Here is a 16794-nt window from a genome sequence, read left to right on the forward strand (position 1 = left end):
TGTAACATGCATCACTGGTGATCCAAAGTTGATATGAAACTAGTGTGACAGTTTTCTTTATTACTGTATTGAATTTTAACTTTTGAGTGCCTCTAAAAATATGTGGTTTGCTTTTGTTTTACCATACTTTTTAGCAGAAACTTTTTATTGCTTTTTCCAGATAAACAGTACAATTACCGATCACACATCTGGGGTTTTAAGTAGTTATGTGTCCACCTGGAAACTACCACCCTACTGACTTAGAAGCCCAAGCTTTACTCATCATATAGGAAGAGACCTGTCCTATACAGAAGACTTTCACAGACATTTCCAGTTATTTTTATATTACTTAATGCAAGTATTTGCTGTTCAGGTGGCTCTGTATTCCCACTCATGAGATACTGGATTCCCGGCAGCAATCTGTAAAAGACCCTCAAAAGGACTGTGTGCTAAAAGTTGTATCTGGTAATTGTTATTCCCCTGTGTCACAGAAGACAACATAACATGTTTCTTTTGTTTCTCCAACTGCTCCTGCAGAAAGCTCATGAACCATACGGTCCTGAAGAAATAATGCTTTACCAATTAGTTCTGTAATCTGACATCTGAGGCCTTATATCCTCAGGGAATGGAGGAATTCCTTTCTTATTGTTAAAATCAATGTAATAGCATTGTGACATCCTTCCATAGAGAGTTAGTTGAAAGGATAGTTGAACTAAGTGATCATTTCCATTTCTAGTTGCAAAAATGTAAAATATATTGATGCTATCACCCCATTAATTACATGACAGCATACTTGCATTTAGTAAGGTAGTTTGACATATTTTTAAATTATTAAAAAAGAAGCCTCTAACTGTGATTACAACTTACCTATCCGAGTTCTGCAGAAGATCTGTCTCAGCACCTTCTGGAAGCGAAAGCACTAAATCTAGAAGGGAGATCAGGTGATGTCCTGTAAACCAAATGTTGTCACATGCCTTCTGAAAAAGTGATACAAAAAGTATAGCTGAGTGCAAAATTTAAATCTTAAAGGTATCTTAAATAAATCTTAATTTTAATTTAACAATTTTGGGAAAACAGAAAGGGAAAAAAAAGTAAAACACAGTAAGGAATATTTTCTAATTACTACATGTGATTGAAGTATACAAATGAGTCTTATCATAATCCTCCCTACTTTGTCTCTTCGTGCCAAGCTGTTTTTTTCAGCTTCATCAGAATAGATTCTCCACCTCTTCGCCATACCACCACTTATACAGTTAATATTTGTTTACATAAACTTTGCAAATCCTACTAGGCACTCTTTTTCTTTTCTTTTCTTTTTTTTTTTTTTTTTTTATACTGAGGTATGGAACAATTAGCTGTCTTTAACAGCAACTCCATTTCATAATAGTAGTGTCAATTTTTTTTAAAGATGATCAGGTGTTTTAAGTTTTCTTTGCATATTTCTAAACTCACAACTCCTAGCAATACTTGCAAGTAAAGTACACCTTCACCTCTATGGTTCTTTGAGGGAGGAAGGACACTCAGTTACTTTCTTTTGAAAGAGGGAGGGGGGAGAGAACAGAACGGAGAACCATTTAAGCATAAGATGTAGAGTACTAGGTTTTGAAGTGGAAGAATATAATTATTCTGATGCCGTCTGCATCACAGACCGACCACTCACTATTTTCATAAAAATTCCCCTAAATTACAACAAATTATGAAGCGAGGAGGTGCAAAACAACAACAACAAAAAAACCTCTCACTTCCATAGAAGTTTTTTTTTAAAGCCTTTCAGCTAAGACCCTTGAAAATTCCCTCCTGATGAGGATGGCTGAGCCTCCCTGCAGTGGTGCTAACTTAAGGGTGTGCCCATCATTCCCAAAGAACACGTGAGCACACACCTCTCTGAAAGTGTCACAGCCTCTTCAAAAGGCTATTTCATGTCAGTGCAACGAAGCTGAGAGCATGGAGTTGTTGCAAAGGTCCTATGTTGGCAAAGTCCTTCTCTCAGGTAAAGGTGGGGAAGGTTGGGGAAAAGATATCATACACAGGGCAGACGCTAGACAAGAGAGGACACTGGGACAAAGCCAGAAATGGACCGGAAGGAAAACTGGTACTAGAGAAGAAGACAAGAAGGGTAACTGTCTGTTCAAAGTTAGATCAGATGAGGGACCTGGAAAGATTTAAGACTAGCAGGGCACAAAAACTACAATTTTTTAAAATTAAAATCACTAAATGGATAGCGATTGGAAATTGTTATCATTATGTCTATAGCAGAATTCTTTGCAACAAACCTCAAATATTCAAATTCATATGATAAGATTTTAAAATTATTTGTCTTTTTGACAGCCAGGGAACTCTACACGGAAGAAATGTATTAAGAGAATTCTGAAGCTGCATTGTCAAAAAATTAATTACTAAGGAAATTTCAGAATATACTTTTGCTTATTCATTTTACTGCAAGCTCCTTTTGGAACAGTTTTCATATTATCATCTTCTTCACCCCTGCTGATTCAATATACAGGATAGGCTATGATCTAATAAATAGTAATTCACTGTTTTCTAACATAATTATGCTAGCATAAAATATGCATAAATTTACTATATTGTCCTATTTGACAAAAGGCAGTATCCTTGAGAATCAGAATTTGGTTTGGAAAAGGCTCTAAGCAGTTAAAAAAAAAAAAGAGAGAGAGAGAGAGAGAGAAAAAAAAAAAGAGTCAATAATTTACATTAAATTAATTTTTCCAACTTCCTGGCATAAATGATTATAAAATATGAGATTTAAATAGCTTTGATCTAGCTTAACCCTCTAATGAATTTAACATTTGTGAAGCACTCATAATATAGTGCTGACTGTCATAATAAAAAACAAGAAAAAACTAATTCTGTCTGGACAGTAGCATTTGAATTATATGCAAGAAATGGGGAAATGTGAGGATAAAATAAAATACTGAATAGTTCCTCTTTGAGAAAGAGGCATGTATTTTCAAGCACAAAAAAGGTAATAATAACTTCTTAGAAAAATACAGTAAGATTGTGCAATTAAAAAATACATTTATAAAATTATAATGTAAAAATACATACACAGGAAAAGATGAATTAATACTTTTAATTATATAATTTCCCAATCTTATGTTTCTTTTCAAAGTGGATTTTTTAATGCATCACTCAAAGCTTAAGCTGTACACATTTTCTCAACATAATACTAACACAATGTTGAAATGGCAACTTGTTTTTTAGTGGTAATAGCCTCACCGTTAATGATAAGTGAACCTGATCTTTTATATTTTTAATGATGTATCCTTCCACACCAGCATGGTTGCTTGTCTTCAGTAAACACCTTCAAACAAACAAAAAGATATTATCTCTTCAAAGGTGCCTATATAGTTAGGTCAAAACTTAGATGATATTATGGCCTTAATTCACTAAGTAGGAGTTTTACCACAGAAAAGTAAGATGACTACATAACCTTTAAACACTAGCTTACATAAGACAGCTGATTTTATGTAAGGCAATTGGAATTGATTATTTATCTGAAAATTAACATAGTGAAATTAATGTGGTTTACCAGACAGAAACTCTTGTCAGAAATCATTGTATCTATGCAATTAAGCTGCAATAAGGCTGATATTACACCATCTACAGTAATTTGGATGCATACCTGAATAATGTATATTTTCCCTCTGCATCAAACTTGTCTATGAACAACTGCAAAATATTTAAACTCTTCTTTCTCTGAAGAAAAAAAAAAAAAGAAAAAGATGTTATTAGAGTAATTCTAAATAAATTCAGCACTTAACTGATTCTGTAGGTCCCATTACATACCAGATGCTCTATGGGACAAAGCGTCATAACTTTCACCAAATCCTGCAGTTGGACAGAGAAAACATAATTTCTAATTACATACTAATTATTACATTACATCACACTGACTAAAATCTACTCAAGACATTAAAAATAAAAATCCCAACCAAAACCAAAAACACAGAGCCCACAAAACCATGCCTATGAGAAGATTCTCATCAGAGAAATTCACATTAGCTTCAGTGGTTGAAATCCCGGGGCTGATACACAAGACTACTCTTCTCGTGCTGTTGGGTCCAAATAAGAGTGCAGTCAAGCAGCAGATTTGCAAGGAAGAGGCAAAGATGAGCAAGTATCATCTTTCAGCAAAGATCAGTGTCCACCTGCCTCAGTGGCCTGTACATACACCAAGTATATTTTAATTGTCACTGAAACTTCATGCTGTAGCGGGTAGAAAAGACAATCAATTCTGTACAGCAAGACACTGAAGATTTTAATTTAATGACACAAGCGTACAAAGGTGCAGTAGTATGTCCTCTCTCAAACACAACTAGATGTTATTTATAGTCAAACTTTAAAGACATCTGTACACTGCTTCTTATTACCTGAGGTACGTTAATAAAATCTCTGAATTCTAAATACTGATGGAGAAGGCTATTATCTTCCATTCTCAATAAACAGCTTTCAAACAGATCCTGCAGGTGGGAAAAAAAAAAAAAAAAACTGCCAAGATTTTGCACATATATAAGACATTAGTCTATATGCTTAACATTTCATTGCTAAAACCACCTTCACTATAAATGCTCATTCGCATACCCAAAGTTCCTAGGAGCTACAAATGTAAGTGATAATGGCAATTTAAACTTTTATGCATGTGTGAAGTTCAATAAATATGTGTTTGTAAGACTGAAGAATACCTAATTAAGCCTCAAAATATTTCTGAAACTATTATCTGAACTATTATTTGTACCTTTCTTAGAAAGGGAAAATAAAGTTCTACTATTACTTTAAACTGGAAAAAAATAAACATTCTAACATTGAAAATTTGATTAAAAGAAAACTTACGAGTCCTTTAGATAACATAGATTCTTCTGTTCTAGAAAAAAAAGAAACATTATCATATTTAAGTTGTTAATTAAAAAGACACTGTTGATAGTTCAGAAGAAATAACAGAGATCAAAAAGAACCTTTCCTTCAACAATTTTCATTCTATTTTCTAAATACAGTATCTTCATTATTCCTCTCAAAGATTTTTAAAATAAACCAGCTGGTGAAAAGTTGAAAATTAGACTCCTCTCTTCAGGGTCAAAAATGGCTTTTTTTTCCTCAATATTTACAAATGCTCAAAAGCAGCATCTCGTATCTCAGAGGTATCAAGACACTGATTAACAAAGAAAACAAAACTTCTCCTTGATGATTCCATTTGCACAGTTCTGGAAGCCTAAGAAAAACACAGCATATCCTAAACTGAAGACACCAGGAAGTTTTGTTTAAATTTTACCAGGCAATGGTAAGCAGTCATAAAGAGAAACTTCCCTCCTACAGTAGTGCTAGAAACTATTTAGTCAACACTGCTGCTTAAGGAAGGTCAAATAATCACAATATATAGAAAAGTCTGATTTCTTTTAGAAAGCCTGACCTTTAATCAGGCACACATCATATCAGAACACATTCAAATAAGTAGTATCACAATAGTCTTCTCTAGTAGTAAACGAATTGTTACAAAAGTACAAGTAAATATACACTCTAGTATTCTGCATGTGTTTAAAAGACCTTAATTTTGCATTTTCAGAATAAAGTTTCTAAAAATATCCCAATACAGGCTGAAAACAACAAATAAATGCTTCAGAAAATTTTTTATATGTCTTAGTAAAAGAAACTGTCTTGTTGTGGAACTTGCAGTTTTAACTCTCAGGTCTAAAAATCTCCTCTGAACTTATCTGGTATATTAAAAATTTGATTCTATGAATCACTATAAAAGATCACACCTACCATCTAGAACTCCAAATACCATAAACCCTACCTTTTCAGTAGCACTTCAATATGCATCATATTGCATTGCAGAAGGTATGATGGACTAAAAGAGAAAAATTAGGTTTACATTAAAGTGCATAAGCCATATACTTTTGCACATAGTTAATATATTTGACAGGATTAGTTTGGGGTTTTTAAAATTATAAAAATATCTTTATAAAACGAATAATTTTGAAATAGACAAAAAATAGTAAGTCAAATTGCTGTTAATAACTTATGTGGAAACTGTCTATAAATATGCAATTGAAAATTTAATACCTGTTAATTTTCAGCATGTAAATAATCCTACCAGTTTCTTTAAAAGGACAGCTCATCTAAAATTAAACCATTACAAACTGCAGGATCAGAGTATGTTCTTATGTATATAAGCTACATAAAATATAAATGCATAAATGTTGACACAACACAAATACTAGTGAAATACACGGTTTCATTCATAACTATTCAGAAGGCTTTCTTCTGCTCAGAAAGAATCTTCAAAGTACAGACTTATCATAAGTAGAAGGAACAGTTCTTACCTAAATACCACTGGAAAGCAATCAATGCCAAAATGCTGAACAAACATCAGATATGATAGACATGCCAAAGAATCTGCAGAATTCTTTCGCTCTATGTCTGCAAACTCCTGATTCTCCCAGTGTGGACTTTTGCCTTTCCGATGTAAAAACACTAATGGCATCAATTCTCCTATATTCCACAAAATGCTCTAAAAAAGAAAGATAGAATGCCTACAGTTGCCTTTAAAAGACCTGTATACCAACTAAGCTTCAAAGTTGAAAGCTTTAACTATATTTACAGTAAATTCTCTTACTGTATTTATATGTATATAAATATATATTTAATAGATAGAAAATATTTATATTTTTATATATATGTATAAATTAATATTTATATTTGGTGAGTCTTCATGATATATATACATACACAAAAAAGATCCTGCAGGAAAAGTAACTACTGTTAGAAGACTGTTACTAAGATCGCAAAGTCAAGCACTCAAAAGTTAGCAAAAGACAAAGTCACCCTGCAAAACCCTAGTTTACCTCCCTTATCCACAGTGCTATGAACAATGATAGCTTCATGATCACATTAAGCCACAGGACCCCTGTGTTTTTCAGACCACAGAATACTCTGTATTTTGTTTTCTGCTCAATAACCTATATGCAATGCAACATTTATCTGCTAATGACAAACCCTGCTTTAAGGTTAGAATTACCCTGTATGGCCTTTATTTCCAGTGATGCACAACACAATGACACCTGAGTACTTCACAAATACTAGTGTGATTCCACACACACACACACACATTCATGTGGATTTGGAGGTAGTGTAACTCCTGTTGTACATATTATGAAGAAACAGCAAGCCCAAGGCTAACTCACTGTTCTGGGGTTGTCCAAACTGAACATCTGGGATCTCACATTTTGGAAAACTAGGATTACACAAGATGTCATATAGTCAAAGCATGACTTTACTGACCTTAGCTGCAGCTCTCATTACCCAATTCCACAAACAGCAGAAGTGAATTTCTCGAGAAAATGAAGAAAAGGTAATTCATAATTAGCATAAGAAACATACTTTCAGACTGCGCCCAACAGGAAAGGCAGGATAAAAAGCCAGTTTTTCATAGCACCCTTCAACTATCTTACCCATGAGATCAGCTTCTGGTAATCCCTGCCTCCTTCACTGCACACCCTAGAAGTCATGCAATAAATGAAGTAAAGGTGTCAGAGACAGGATTCTCTTTCATTGCACAACCCTGATTGATCTACACCACAGTTCCATCCTATGCTGAGACATGCTGTAGAAAAAAAAATGGATGTGATCATGATGGAAAACCTAATTGTGGTTGAAAAACAACCAAAAGTTTTGCTAACTGCTTAGTGTGCTTCACTTTACAATCTTAACATTTGGATATAGAATTTTGCGTGAAAAAACGCTTAGATTTTTAAACACAAATGGGAGAAGAAACAGAGTTGCATCACATGTCAACTTCCAGACTTCCTCTGCATGCATGCACATTTGCAGACACTTATATATAGTATATTTCTGTGTGCTTTCCTCATCCCAGCTGGCTCCAAGTCTTCCTCTTGAAACATATTGAGTCTTAGTGTGCCATTCCCTCCCCCAAAATGACACTTTGACTCAATTTCTCTGCTCTTCTAGGACTAATTCTTCCACTGTATCATATAAAAAGAAGTCTTTCTTCTAACCCCCTAGTTCATAGTTCACAGCCATTTCAGCCGTCTTCCTCTGATCGCTGGATTTCCTCTGTCCCTCAGCCAGCTTCACCCCCATTCTATCTTCTCCGTAACTTCCATTTCCCTCTTACATAGCTCCAGGCATTCTTTGACTTCTGTCTTTCTGTATTCGACTTGTGAATTTTCCTCCTCTAACGAGGGATAACAAGGCAGAACAAAGTCCAAAGCTCAAACTTAACTCTATTCTTTCATACAGTCAACATTAACATGAGAAACAAGTATAACCATAGTTAATAAAACAACTTACAGAAAAGAATTATAATGGCCAGTTATCAAAACCAGAATTCTGTTTTTGTTAACGGTAAATATTAATAACCAGTTAATAGTAATTTAATGCTCGGTTCTCCTATACATCTAAAAAGGTCAGCCTGTGAAGACATTAGCTGCAATCTTGACACAAATGAGCTATTACTGTCTATTCAGTGTTACCCAACTAGTGTCCCATTGACTATCCTGAGGGATGACTCCATTTAGTACTGGGAATATTTTCTACCCTTATATTTCATTTTAAGATTTACCAGCCTGCTTCAGAATAAACTGTTATAAAATAATCCAGGACCTGGCTGTCAAGAAGCTGCCTTCATTTCATCAGCTCAACACAAATCATTGTATAACCACACATTTAAAAATTTGAGACAACTGGTATTTACAAATATTTTAAATTTGGTGTACTGGGTCTGGCTGGCATGGAGTTGGTTTTCTTCATGGCAGCCCGTATGGTGCTGTGGTTTAGATTTGTAACCAGAACAGTGCTGATAACATGCCAATGTTTCAGCTATTGCTGAACAGCGCTTGCACAGCATCAAGGCCTTCTGTTTCTCACTCTGCCCCCCAGCGAGCAGGCAGAGAGTGGGTGAGAAGCTGGGAGGGGACATAGCTGGGACAGCTCACCAGAACTGACCAAAGAGATATTCCATACCATGTAACATCACACTCAGTGACAAATTGCGGGGTCAGGGAGCTAGTACTTTTCAGGTTAACTGTTGTTCAGAGACTGGCTGGGCATCAGTCTGCTGGTAGGAGGTGGTGAGTGACCTTATCAATTGTATGTATCACTTGGGTGTTTTTCTCCTTCACTTATTAAATTGTCTTTTTCTCAACCCATGAGTTTTTCTTGCTTTTGCCCTTCAGATTCTCTTCCCCATTCTGCTGGGGAGGCCTAAGCCACTGACTGGGTGGGGGCTTAGTGGCCAGCTGGGGTCAGGCCACTACGTTTGGATTTGTGCAAGGGAGGAAATATTCAAAACCTCCCACTAGACTAGGTTGCTTAAAGCCCCATCCAACCTGGAGCTATCTCCTATCCAACTGTCTCCTTATAAGGCTTAGTTTTGCTGCAAAACTATATAAAACTATCTACACTCACAATAATCTTGCTCTAATAAAATACACCTGCTATGTGAAACATTAAAAACTAGAGTAACTGCATTGGTAGCATGGAACGGACATGTTCCCACTGAATTTCCAGCTACAGCATCAGCAGCGGTCAAGCGGCAATTTATATTCTTTAATAGTCAACTCACGCTGCACTACGCACATTACAGATTTCTCTCTGTGCAACACTTTGATTAAAGGTAATGTGTAGATTTTGCTTTGACGTAATACTTAAGCAAAGATGATTCTTTAGATATTCTAATAAATTCATACAGCACTAAGAAAAAGCAGCTGTTACAGCAAAGTAGCAACTGCTGATTTACAGAGCAGTCCAAACTGCTTTATAAGGAGCAAAACTGTGTCTGCAAGATTTGTAATTCCCAGAGATGGGACCTGGAACCATTTTAGACACTTATCTACTTGCAATATCTTATAAGGCCCAGTAAGTCATCCCACAAACCAATAAAGGAAGCAAAATGACCTCTAAAACAAATTATAGGTAATTCTGCAAAACCCTGGTTTTGCAAGCACTGCAATTAATGTTGACTGCACTTACTATAATTTCAGTTGCAAAATGCCGAAAGGGGTGTTCTTCAATGCCTTCAAGTTGCTCAAGCTGAGCTATCAATAATGGGTATTTCAGGCTTTTCATACAGCTGAAACAAAGAGTGAAAAACAAATACAGACTATAATAGTGTCATTGATGACCAAGAATAAAGTCTACACTCACATTACCTGCTGCTATTCCTGATATTCCAAGCAGAAAAAAAAAACCCCACATCTCCCATAGAAGCATTCCTTAGACTTCACCTCCAGAATATGATTACCCTCACTGTTGTAAATTTGAGAATAATAATACCAAAACAGCTTCACAGCACAGAGACTAATATTTCTGTACCATTTCCATGTACTAAAAACCATATAATTATTTTTAACTTTCTTCTCTCACTTCATAAATATGTAAGGCATATTTAGGGTTTTTCTTTTTCAAAATATCACATTAATTAATATAAGTTTGCATCATTATAAAACACTAGTAAGATGATTTATGTACCGCCTATGTAATAAATGCCTACTGTTAATTTTGTTAAGTTATAGGAATAGATTACACTAAAACGCTCACAATTTTAATAACTCTTCCTTCAGCTCCATGTCATTGTATTCTGACGACTTTTCCATATTTTTAACAACTTCATTCACAAAAGGTTTAGCAAAGTCCACCACTGCATTACAACATTGACAGAGACCAAGTTTATCTTCTTGGATTTGTTGTTTTGTATAAGGTACAGGTAAAGGAGTAAGCTGATTCATAATCATGGCCAAAGATAAACCCACTGAATAGGCCTTCTTGTTCTGAAGTTTCAAAAGCACTAAGGGAAAGGAAAAAAGACAGAGAGAGAAGATTTTGAGACATTAAGTTATTACTTACTTAGTAGAGGAAAACGTGAAGAAAAACACTATCGCTATATACGAAAGCCTTTAATTTCAGGGAAGGAGAGGGACTGATACCTGAAATCACATGAGCAAATCCCGGAAGACTAAACATCATCAGCTAGTTTAATATGCTGTACTTAAGATGACCATATATTTGAGAATGACAAACATTAAAGCAGTCATGCATTTCAACAGATTCTTCCTTTCTCTGTAGCACCATGACAAGGACTGAAAAAATCTGTCTTTCTACAACTAGTTTCAGTGAAATAATATTAATTTACCTGATCTGGAAAATTTATTTACTCTTGCTTTTTTTGCTTGACTCCTCCTGTGCTTGGCAAAACCAGAGGCAACGGCCCAACCTTTCTGCTGAGATCCGACTCTACCTAAAGCAGCTCAGAACTGTTCTACACTTCCATGGCAGAACCAACAGAGGGGCTCCCAGACTGAGGAAGTAGTGTGAGTGGCTCTCCACTTAAACTGCACTCAATGCAGGCTGACTGTAGATGAGCTATACAAAAAACCACATACTTCTAATTACCAAAATGTTTCTCTTGTTAAATTCTAACATAACTCAACAACATGTCTCAGAGACCGCTACAATCAGACTTAAACTTGATACAAGACACTTGGTTTCATCTCACATATCGAAAACAGACACCTGTTACCTACTTAGTGGGTGTGTGGGTGTCCAAACCAAACATTTTTAGTTTTTATATCTAAGCCAGAAGAATGCTTCCCCCCCCACCAATCAAATACTTCAACCTGCTTCAATCTGAAGTAAAAGTTTTATACTAAGACGACATGGAATTGTATGTTTTAAAAGTTAAATAATGAAGAATTTCACAAATCCATGTAATTATTTCTGTAACGGTACAAATGGTTTACACCTCTAAATATAACTGTCACAGGACTGCATTCTTGCAAACAATGAAAAATAACTGAATATTGCTTTTTCAACTGGTGCTATTAATCCCATCTGAATTCTTTTTCGAACAGGCCAATATAAGCACGAAAATTATACCTCGTGTTATTTTGCAAAATATAATAGACTGTAAAGCCTGTTAGGACAGACATATTCTGAAACTCTTCCAGCAAAGGCTAAACTAATTTGATAAACAAATGAGAAGATAATTTAGTTCAGAAATCACATGAGAAACTGCACGTTACCTGTCTGCAAAGGCTGAAGCAGTAACATGACAATTTGGCACGCTTGCTCTCCAGAGGTCTGCTCAATCTGTTCTAGTAAACCCAAAAAAAGTTCCTTTGGATTGCATAGCTGCAGGAGAGGAACAACGCATATTTTTTAATCACTATGGTCATAAGCTGAAAAATTCATCACAAGCAAACTTGAATACAGAAGTTCCTGAATGTCAAGAAAGCAGATCCGAACATCCAAGATAATATTTAAGAAAACAAATGTGAAACAATAAGTAATTCCTTACAATTAATGTCTTCTGTAGAATGTATATGTGTGTACACTTTCATATAAACTGAAAACATATAATAATAAATAATGACTCTAAACTTGATTTCTACGGTCTATAAAAACCTCACAGTAGCTTAGTAAAGTAACCCTTAGGAGTAAAGAGAAAAGAAAAACTTCAGTGTGAATTCAACTCAAGCTATAGAGTTTCCAAGTTGTTTTTTAAGTACAAGAATGAAAGGGAACTAGTTTTCTAGATATTTAAACTTTTTTCCCCTCTACTACTCTATCAGAATCATCAGGTACTCATTTTCATGCTGTATCCGCAGTAGACAAGAGGCAGTATTTCTGTGGCTGCTCTGACTGCAGCAGCTGGCTATCAAAAACTTCATTAGTTCTATCTGCATTTTTCTTCTGGGTAATGCTATGTCTCTTTGTTTTACCCAGTTACTTCAAGAGTAACTTCAATTTCCCAAGATTTGTAAGAGGTGAATTACCTCTGAGAACACTAAGCCTGTGGCTACTTCAGATCAAAATGGTCCATGAGTTTAAAAGTTATGGGAAATGGACAGAAGAACCCAAATGTATTCATGCCTCATTTTCTTTGGAAATCAGAGGGAAAATTAGGACCTTCTCCCTTCTTCCAATTATTATAACCATATATTTCAAAAACATACCTGTGCCAACTGATCAAGTATCTTCAGGCAATGTTCTCGCTTATCATCTTCCTGTTTATACATGAAAATACATCTAACAAGAGGAGAGATGAGATTCCAACCCATATTCTTGACGATAACCTAAAAACCAGATTTCCGGAGAATAAACCAAAGCTGCTCATCTTCTAAACCCAGAAAGATTGTATAAATTAAGGCCAAAAAGACAACAGATCAATGTCCTGGTTGTAATAAACACCAGAATAATGTCATTGAAAATTTAACATCTATTACCATAGAAGTTCTGTACTTGACATATGTTGTGTTCTCTCTCCCCATACCTATAAACACAGCTGTGAATTTTGTAAAGTTTTCTTCAATGTATTAATTCTTACATGTCAATATACATTTCTAAGAATTTATACGACAATACATTTAAAACAAGACTGAGTAGAGAATTTTTGCTGAAAGAAAGAATGTTTAGACAAATTGTGTTTAAGCTGAGAGGATCAAGATCTTCAGTTGCTACTCCAAGCTCACAAAATTCAAAACCAGACTATGATCCCCATGTAACATTGTCAAAACATTCCATCCTTCACTTTCTTTCTAAACTTCTTATTTATCTGTATACAATTTAGTACATTCTTCCAGCTCCCCAAAGTGCCTACAGACATTAGCATCTCTTACATTAGCATCAGCTGAGTTGGCTCTTACAGTTTTGGCCAATATTGTTATATCCACCTGTGATAGGCTGATGCCAGTTAGGAACTAAGCACCCACCACCTGGTTGCTCGGTCTCCTCCCCCAGTGGCACAGAGGAGAGAATCAGAACAACAAAAGAAAGAATAACTCATGAGAATAACTCAGAGATAAGGACAATACAACAAGTGAAGGACAAAAGGGGAGGGGGGAGTGATGCAAACCAACTCCCACCAATGCCCAGCCAGTCGTCAAGCAATAGCTACTTTGGAATGGGTCCCCATCACCGTGTTTTTTTATCGCTGAGCATGATGTTATATGGTATGCAATATCTCTCACATCAGTTCAGGTCAGCTGTCCTAGCTGTGTCCCATCGCAACTTCCCTGCTTACTGAGGGGGCAGAGTGAGAAACAGAGAAAGCCTTGACACCATACAAGCACTGATCAGCAACAGCTGAAACACTAGTGTGTTATCAACACTGCTACAAATCTAAAACTCAGCACCATACAGGCTGCTATGAAGAAAATCAACTCCATGCCCACCAGACCCAGTACACCATCTGAAATCTTGTTCTGCAAAAGAGGGACATTGTCACTTTCTCTTAATTATGCTTTTATCCTCTCTTTTCACTTAACTCACTGAAAAAGTTATTAATGGTTTTGTTGAGATTATCATGACTTGGTTTCTGTGAGCTACCTGAAGTTACACAAGAACGTGCACTTAACTTATTAACTATTCATAGGTACAGCTTTGCTCCACAGCGAAAGCAGCTTTCCCTTTTTAATAAGCAGTTTTAGCTATTTAACAGTGTGTTAGTGCACAACTAATACATAGTGCAAACTTAAACTCACCTTATTTTTCTCATTTTGAATTACTTCTAACAACTGAGCTGCATACCCATCTTCTAGACATTTCTGACCTGCTACCTGAAACAGATCAAAATCTTCTCCTTTGAAATCAGTTTCTTCCAGAACTTGCTAGAAAGAAAATACACACATTTAACTCCACACTTATGAAAGACAAATAAAAAATAAGAAAATCCAAGCTGTCATTTCAAAATTAAATGTAGTGTCATTGTAAGTCTTTTCTTATATAACATCTATCACATATTAAAAAAGCCACCAAGAGCTATTACAGAAGGCAAAGCAGTATTTCAATAGCACTTTCTAATCTAGACTACTGCATGTTGTTTGGAAGATGTATTTTCTACAACAACCTGTAGGGTTTTGTTACTTCAGGCAGGTACTGTCTAGTACAAGAACACTTCTTTCTCCAAGAAGCAGAAATTATCAAGCATCTTGGGATAAGCAACACAGAAAAGTCAATGCAACATGGAGGCTGAACTTAGCTGCCCAATAAGGAGTTCTGCTAACAACTGTCTTGTGTTTTGGGGTAATTTTAATTTTGGGGTTTTAATAAAAATACATGAAGAGAAATGCACACTGCTTACATGTGTTACTTTTATGGAAAGAAAACTACTTACACATCTTTGTATTATGGCTTGAAGTTCATCAACTGCCATTATAGCTTCACTTTGTTCTTCTAGCATTGAAAACTACTATAAATTAAAGAGTGCAGTATTAAAACACATGAAGTAAAAACAGAGACTAAAAAATAATCACGTTATAAAAAAATACCAACAGAGGAATAAAAACAACTTAAACAGATATTATGAAGACCACATGATAAAAAAAAACCAGGAAAAATTGATTTTTAAGAACAGTACACTATATTATTCTACGCCCCATATTTGCAGGGGACAGTATGACAGAGAGGGAACAACCTGCATTCTATGTACAGGGAAGCAATATTTCAAGTAATTTCAGGATCATGTTAAGAAGATATGAGGCCTCAGATACTACTTGGACATTGAAAACTGCAGCTAATGCAGAGCAAGTCTGGTCTTACTGCGTATCAAGCATGGATGCCCATGATACACTACATTTTCTGCGATTATTCTCACCAGAGGACCTCCTGCTCAGCTGTGACTGGAACAGCCTGATCTGACGCCTGGGATGTGCACAGCTGATCCAACCACAATGCCAGTTTCTATCAACAGTCCAATCACTGTTACATATGCAGTATCATTTATTTCTTTCTAACGTCTAGGTTGGTCTCGTTCAGTGGCCTTCTGCCTCTATAATTTAAAACTTTCTTGCTAGAAACAATTAAGTTAAACATTTGAGTAACATTAAGTACATACAATGTTTTACATAGTCAGGACCATGAATTACAAATAAAATTAAGCTTTGTTATCCATGTGATCTATCACAGCAGCGGCCACAGTCTTTACAGCTTTAAGTAATTCCACGTCCCTAAACCTGGTTAAATGATCATTATGAGTGTCAATTACCTCTACACCTGGATAATTAGCTAACTATTCACCAAAACCCCCAAGTTCCATATTTATACAGACATCTCAATGTAAAGTCCTCAATCCTTCCTCTTATGTTTGACCTCAGCTACAGCACACAACATCTAGATAACTAGGCTGCCTGGATGTTTGCAAAAGAGCAGGCAACTCACAAGAGCTTAAAGAGCATCTCTGGGTGAATTTTATTATTCAAAGAACATACAACTCACTTTCTATTCTCATCGGCCTATTTTAAGATGTGTACATCAGTACAATCTAGCAAGTTATCTAGCTTGTCATTTTGACTTGGTCATTATCATATACTTTATTACCACATGTTGCATTGCTTGAGCCCTTAATTTTACTGGGTATTACTAACCCTCCCAAAACAATCTAAATACACTTTTGAACACCAATATTCCTGCCTTTTCAGCCCTCAGTAACTTTACAATGTGCTCACAGCCCTGAAACATGCCCCGATCACCCACCCTGTGCTTCCAGGGATTTACCGGCTGAGCTCACAGGCGGTCCCAGGCCTTAATACTTAACCCAGTTTCTAATTAAGTCTTTTCAGAGGTTTCAGCGGCAAGTGGACAGCACCTGAATCATATGAAAGTTTCCACTATTAATACTCACTATTAATACTCCCTCCTCTCTAATAAACGTATGCCTCGGCCCCTTCCCTAGGCAGGGTACAACACGCCAGGCCAGTACTGACAGGCGGCCAACGGAAGCCTTTAAGTCACGGCTGAATTAAATAAGCCGCAAGGCCACTCGCCCCTCACCTCAGCGGGCCGCCG

General features: G+C 35.9%; 2 protein-coding genes across 2 annotated transcripts in view; one reads left to right on the top strand and one right to left on the bottom strand.

The window, feature by feature from the left end:
• Positions 1–15190, bottom strand: part of GLMN (glomulin, FKBP associated protein) — a 20732-nt gene extending 5542 nt beyond the window's left edge. The window contains exons 1-14 of the mRNA XM_009884740.1: positions 15125–15190; positions 14493–14618; positions 12966–13085; positions 12033–12141; positions 10552–10798; positions 9985–10084; positions 6318–6505; positions 5789–5842; positions 4831–4861; positions 4371–4460; positions 3787–3828; positions 3623–3696; positions 3217–3301; positions 847–956 (exon numbers count right to left, since the gene is read on the bottom strand). Of these exons, the coding sequence (XP_009883042.1) occupies positions 847–956; positions 3217–3301; positions 3623–3696; positions 3787–3828; positions 4371–4460; positions 4831–4861; positions 5789–5842; positions 6318–6505; positions 9985–10084; positions 10552–10798; positions 12033–12141; positions 12966–13085; positions 14493–14618; positions 15125–15190 (1442 nt within the window). The remainder of the gene's footprint in view (positions 1–846; positions 957–3216; positions 3302–3622; positions 3697–3786; positions 3829–4370; positions 4461–4830; positions 4862–5788; positions 5843–6317; positions 6506–9984; positions 10085–10551; positions 10799–12032; positions 12142–12965; positions 13086–14492; positions 14619–15124) is intronic.
• A 215-nt stretch (positions 15191–15405) lies between these two features.
• Positions 15406–16794, top strand: part of RPAP2 (RNA polymerase II associated protein 2) — a 42014-nt gene continuing 40625 nt past the window's right edge. The window contains exon 1 of the mRNA XM_009884893.1: positions 15406–15457. Within this exon, the coding sequence (XP_009883195.1) occupies positions 15406–15457 (52 nt within the window). The remainder of the gene's footprint in view (positions 15458–16794) is intronic.

The sequence above is a fragment of the Charadrius vociferus genome, unplaced genomic scaffold (genome assembly GCF_000708025.1).
Source record: "Charadrius vociferus isolate BGI_N301 unplaced genomic scaffold, ASM70802v2 scaffold163, whole genome shotgun sequence".
NCBI lineage: Eukaryota > Metazoa > Chordata > Aves > Charadriiformes > Charadriidae > Charadrius > Charadrius vociferus.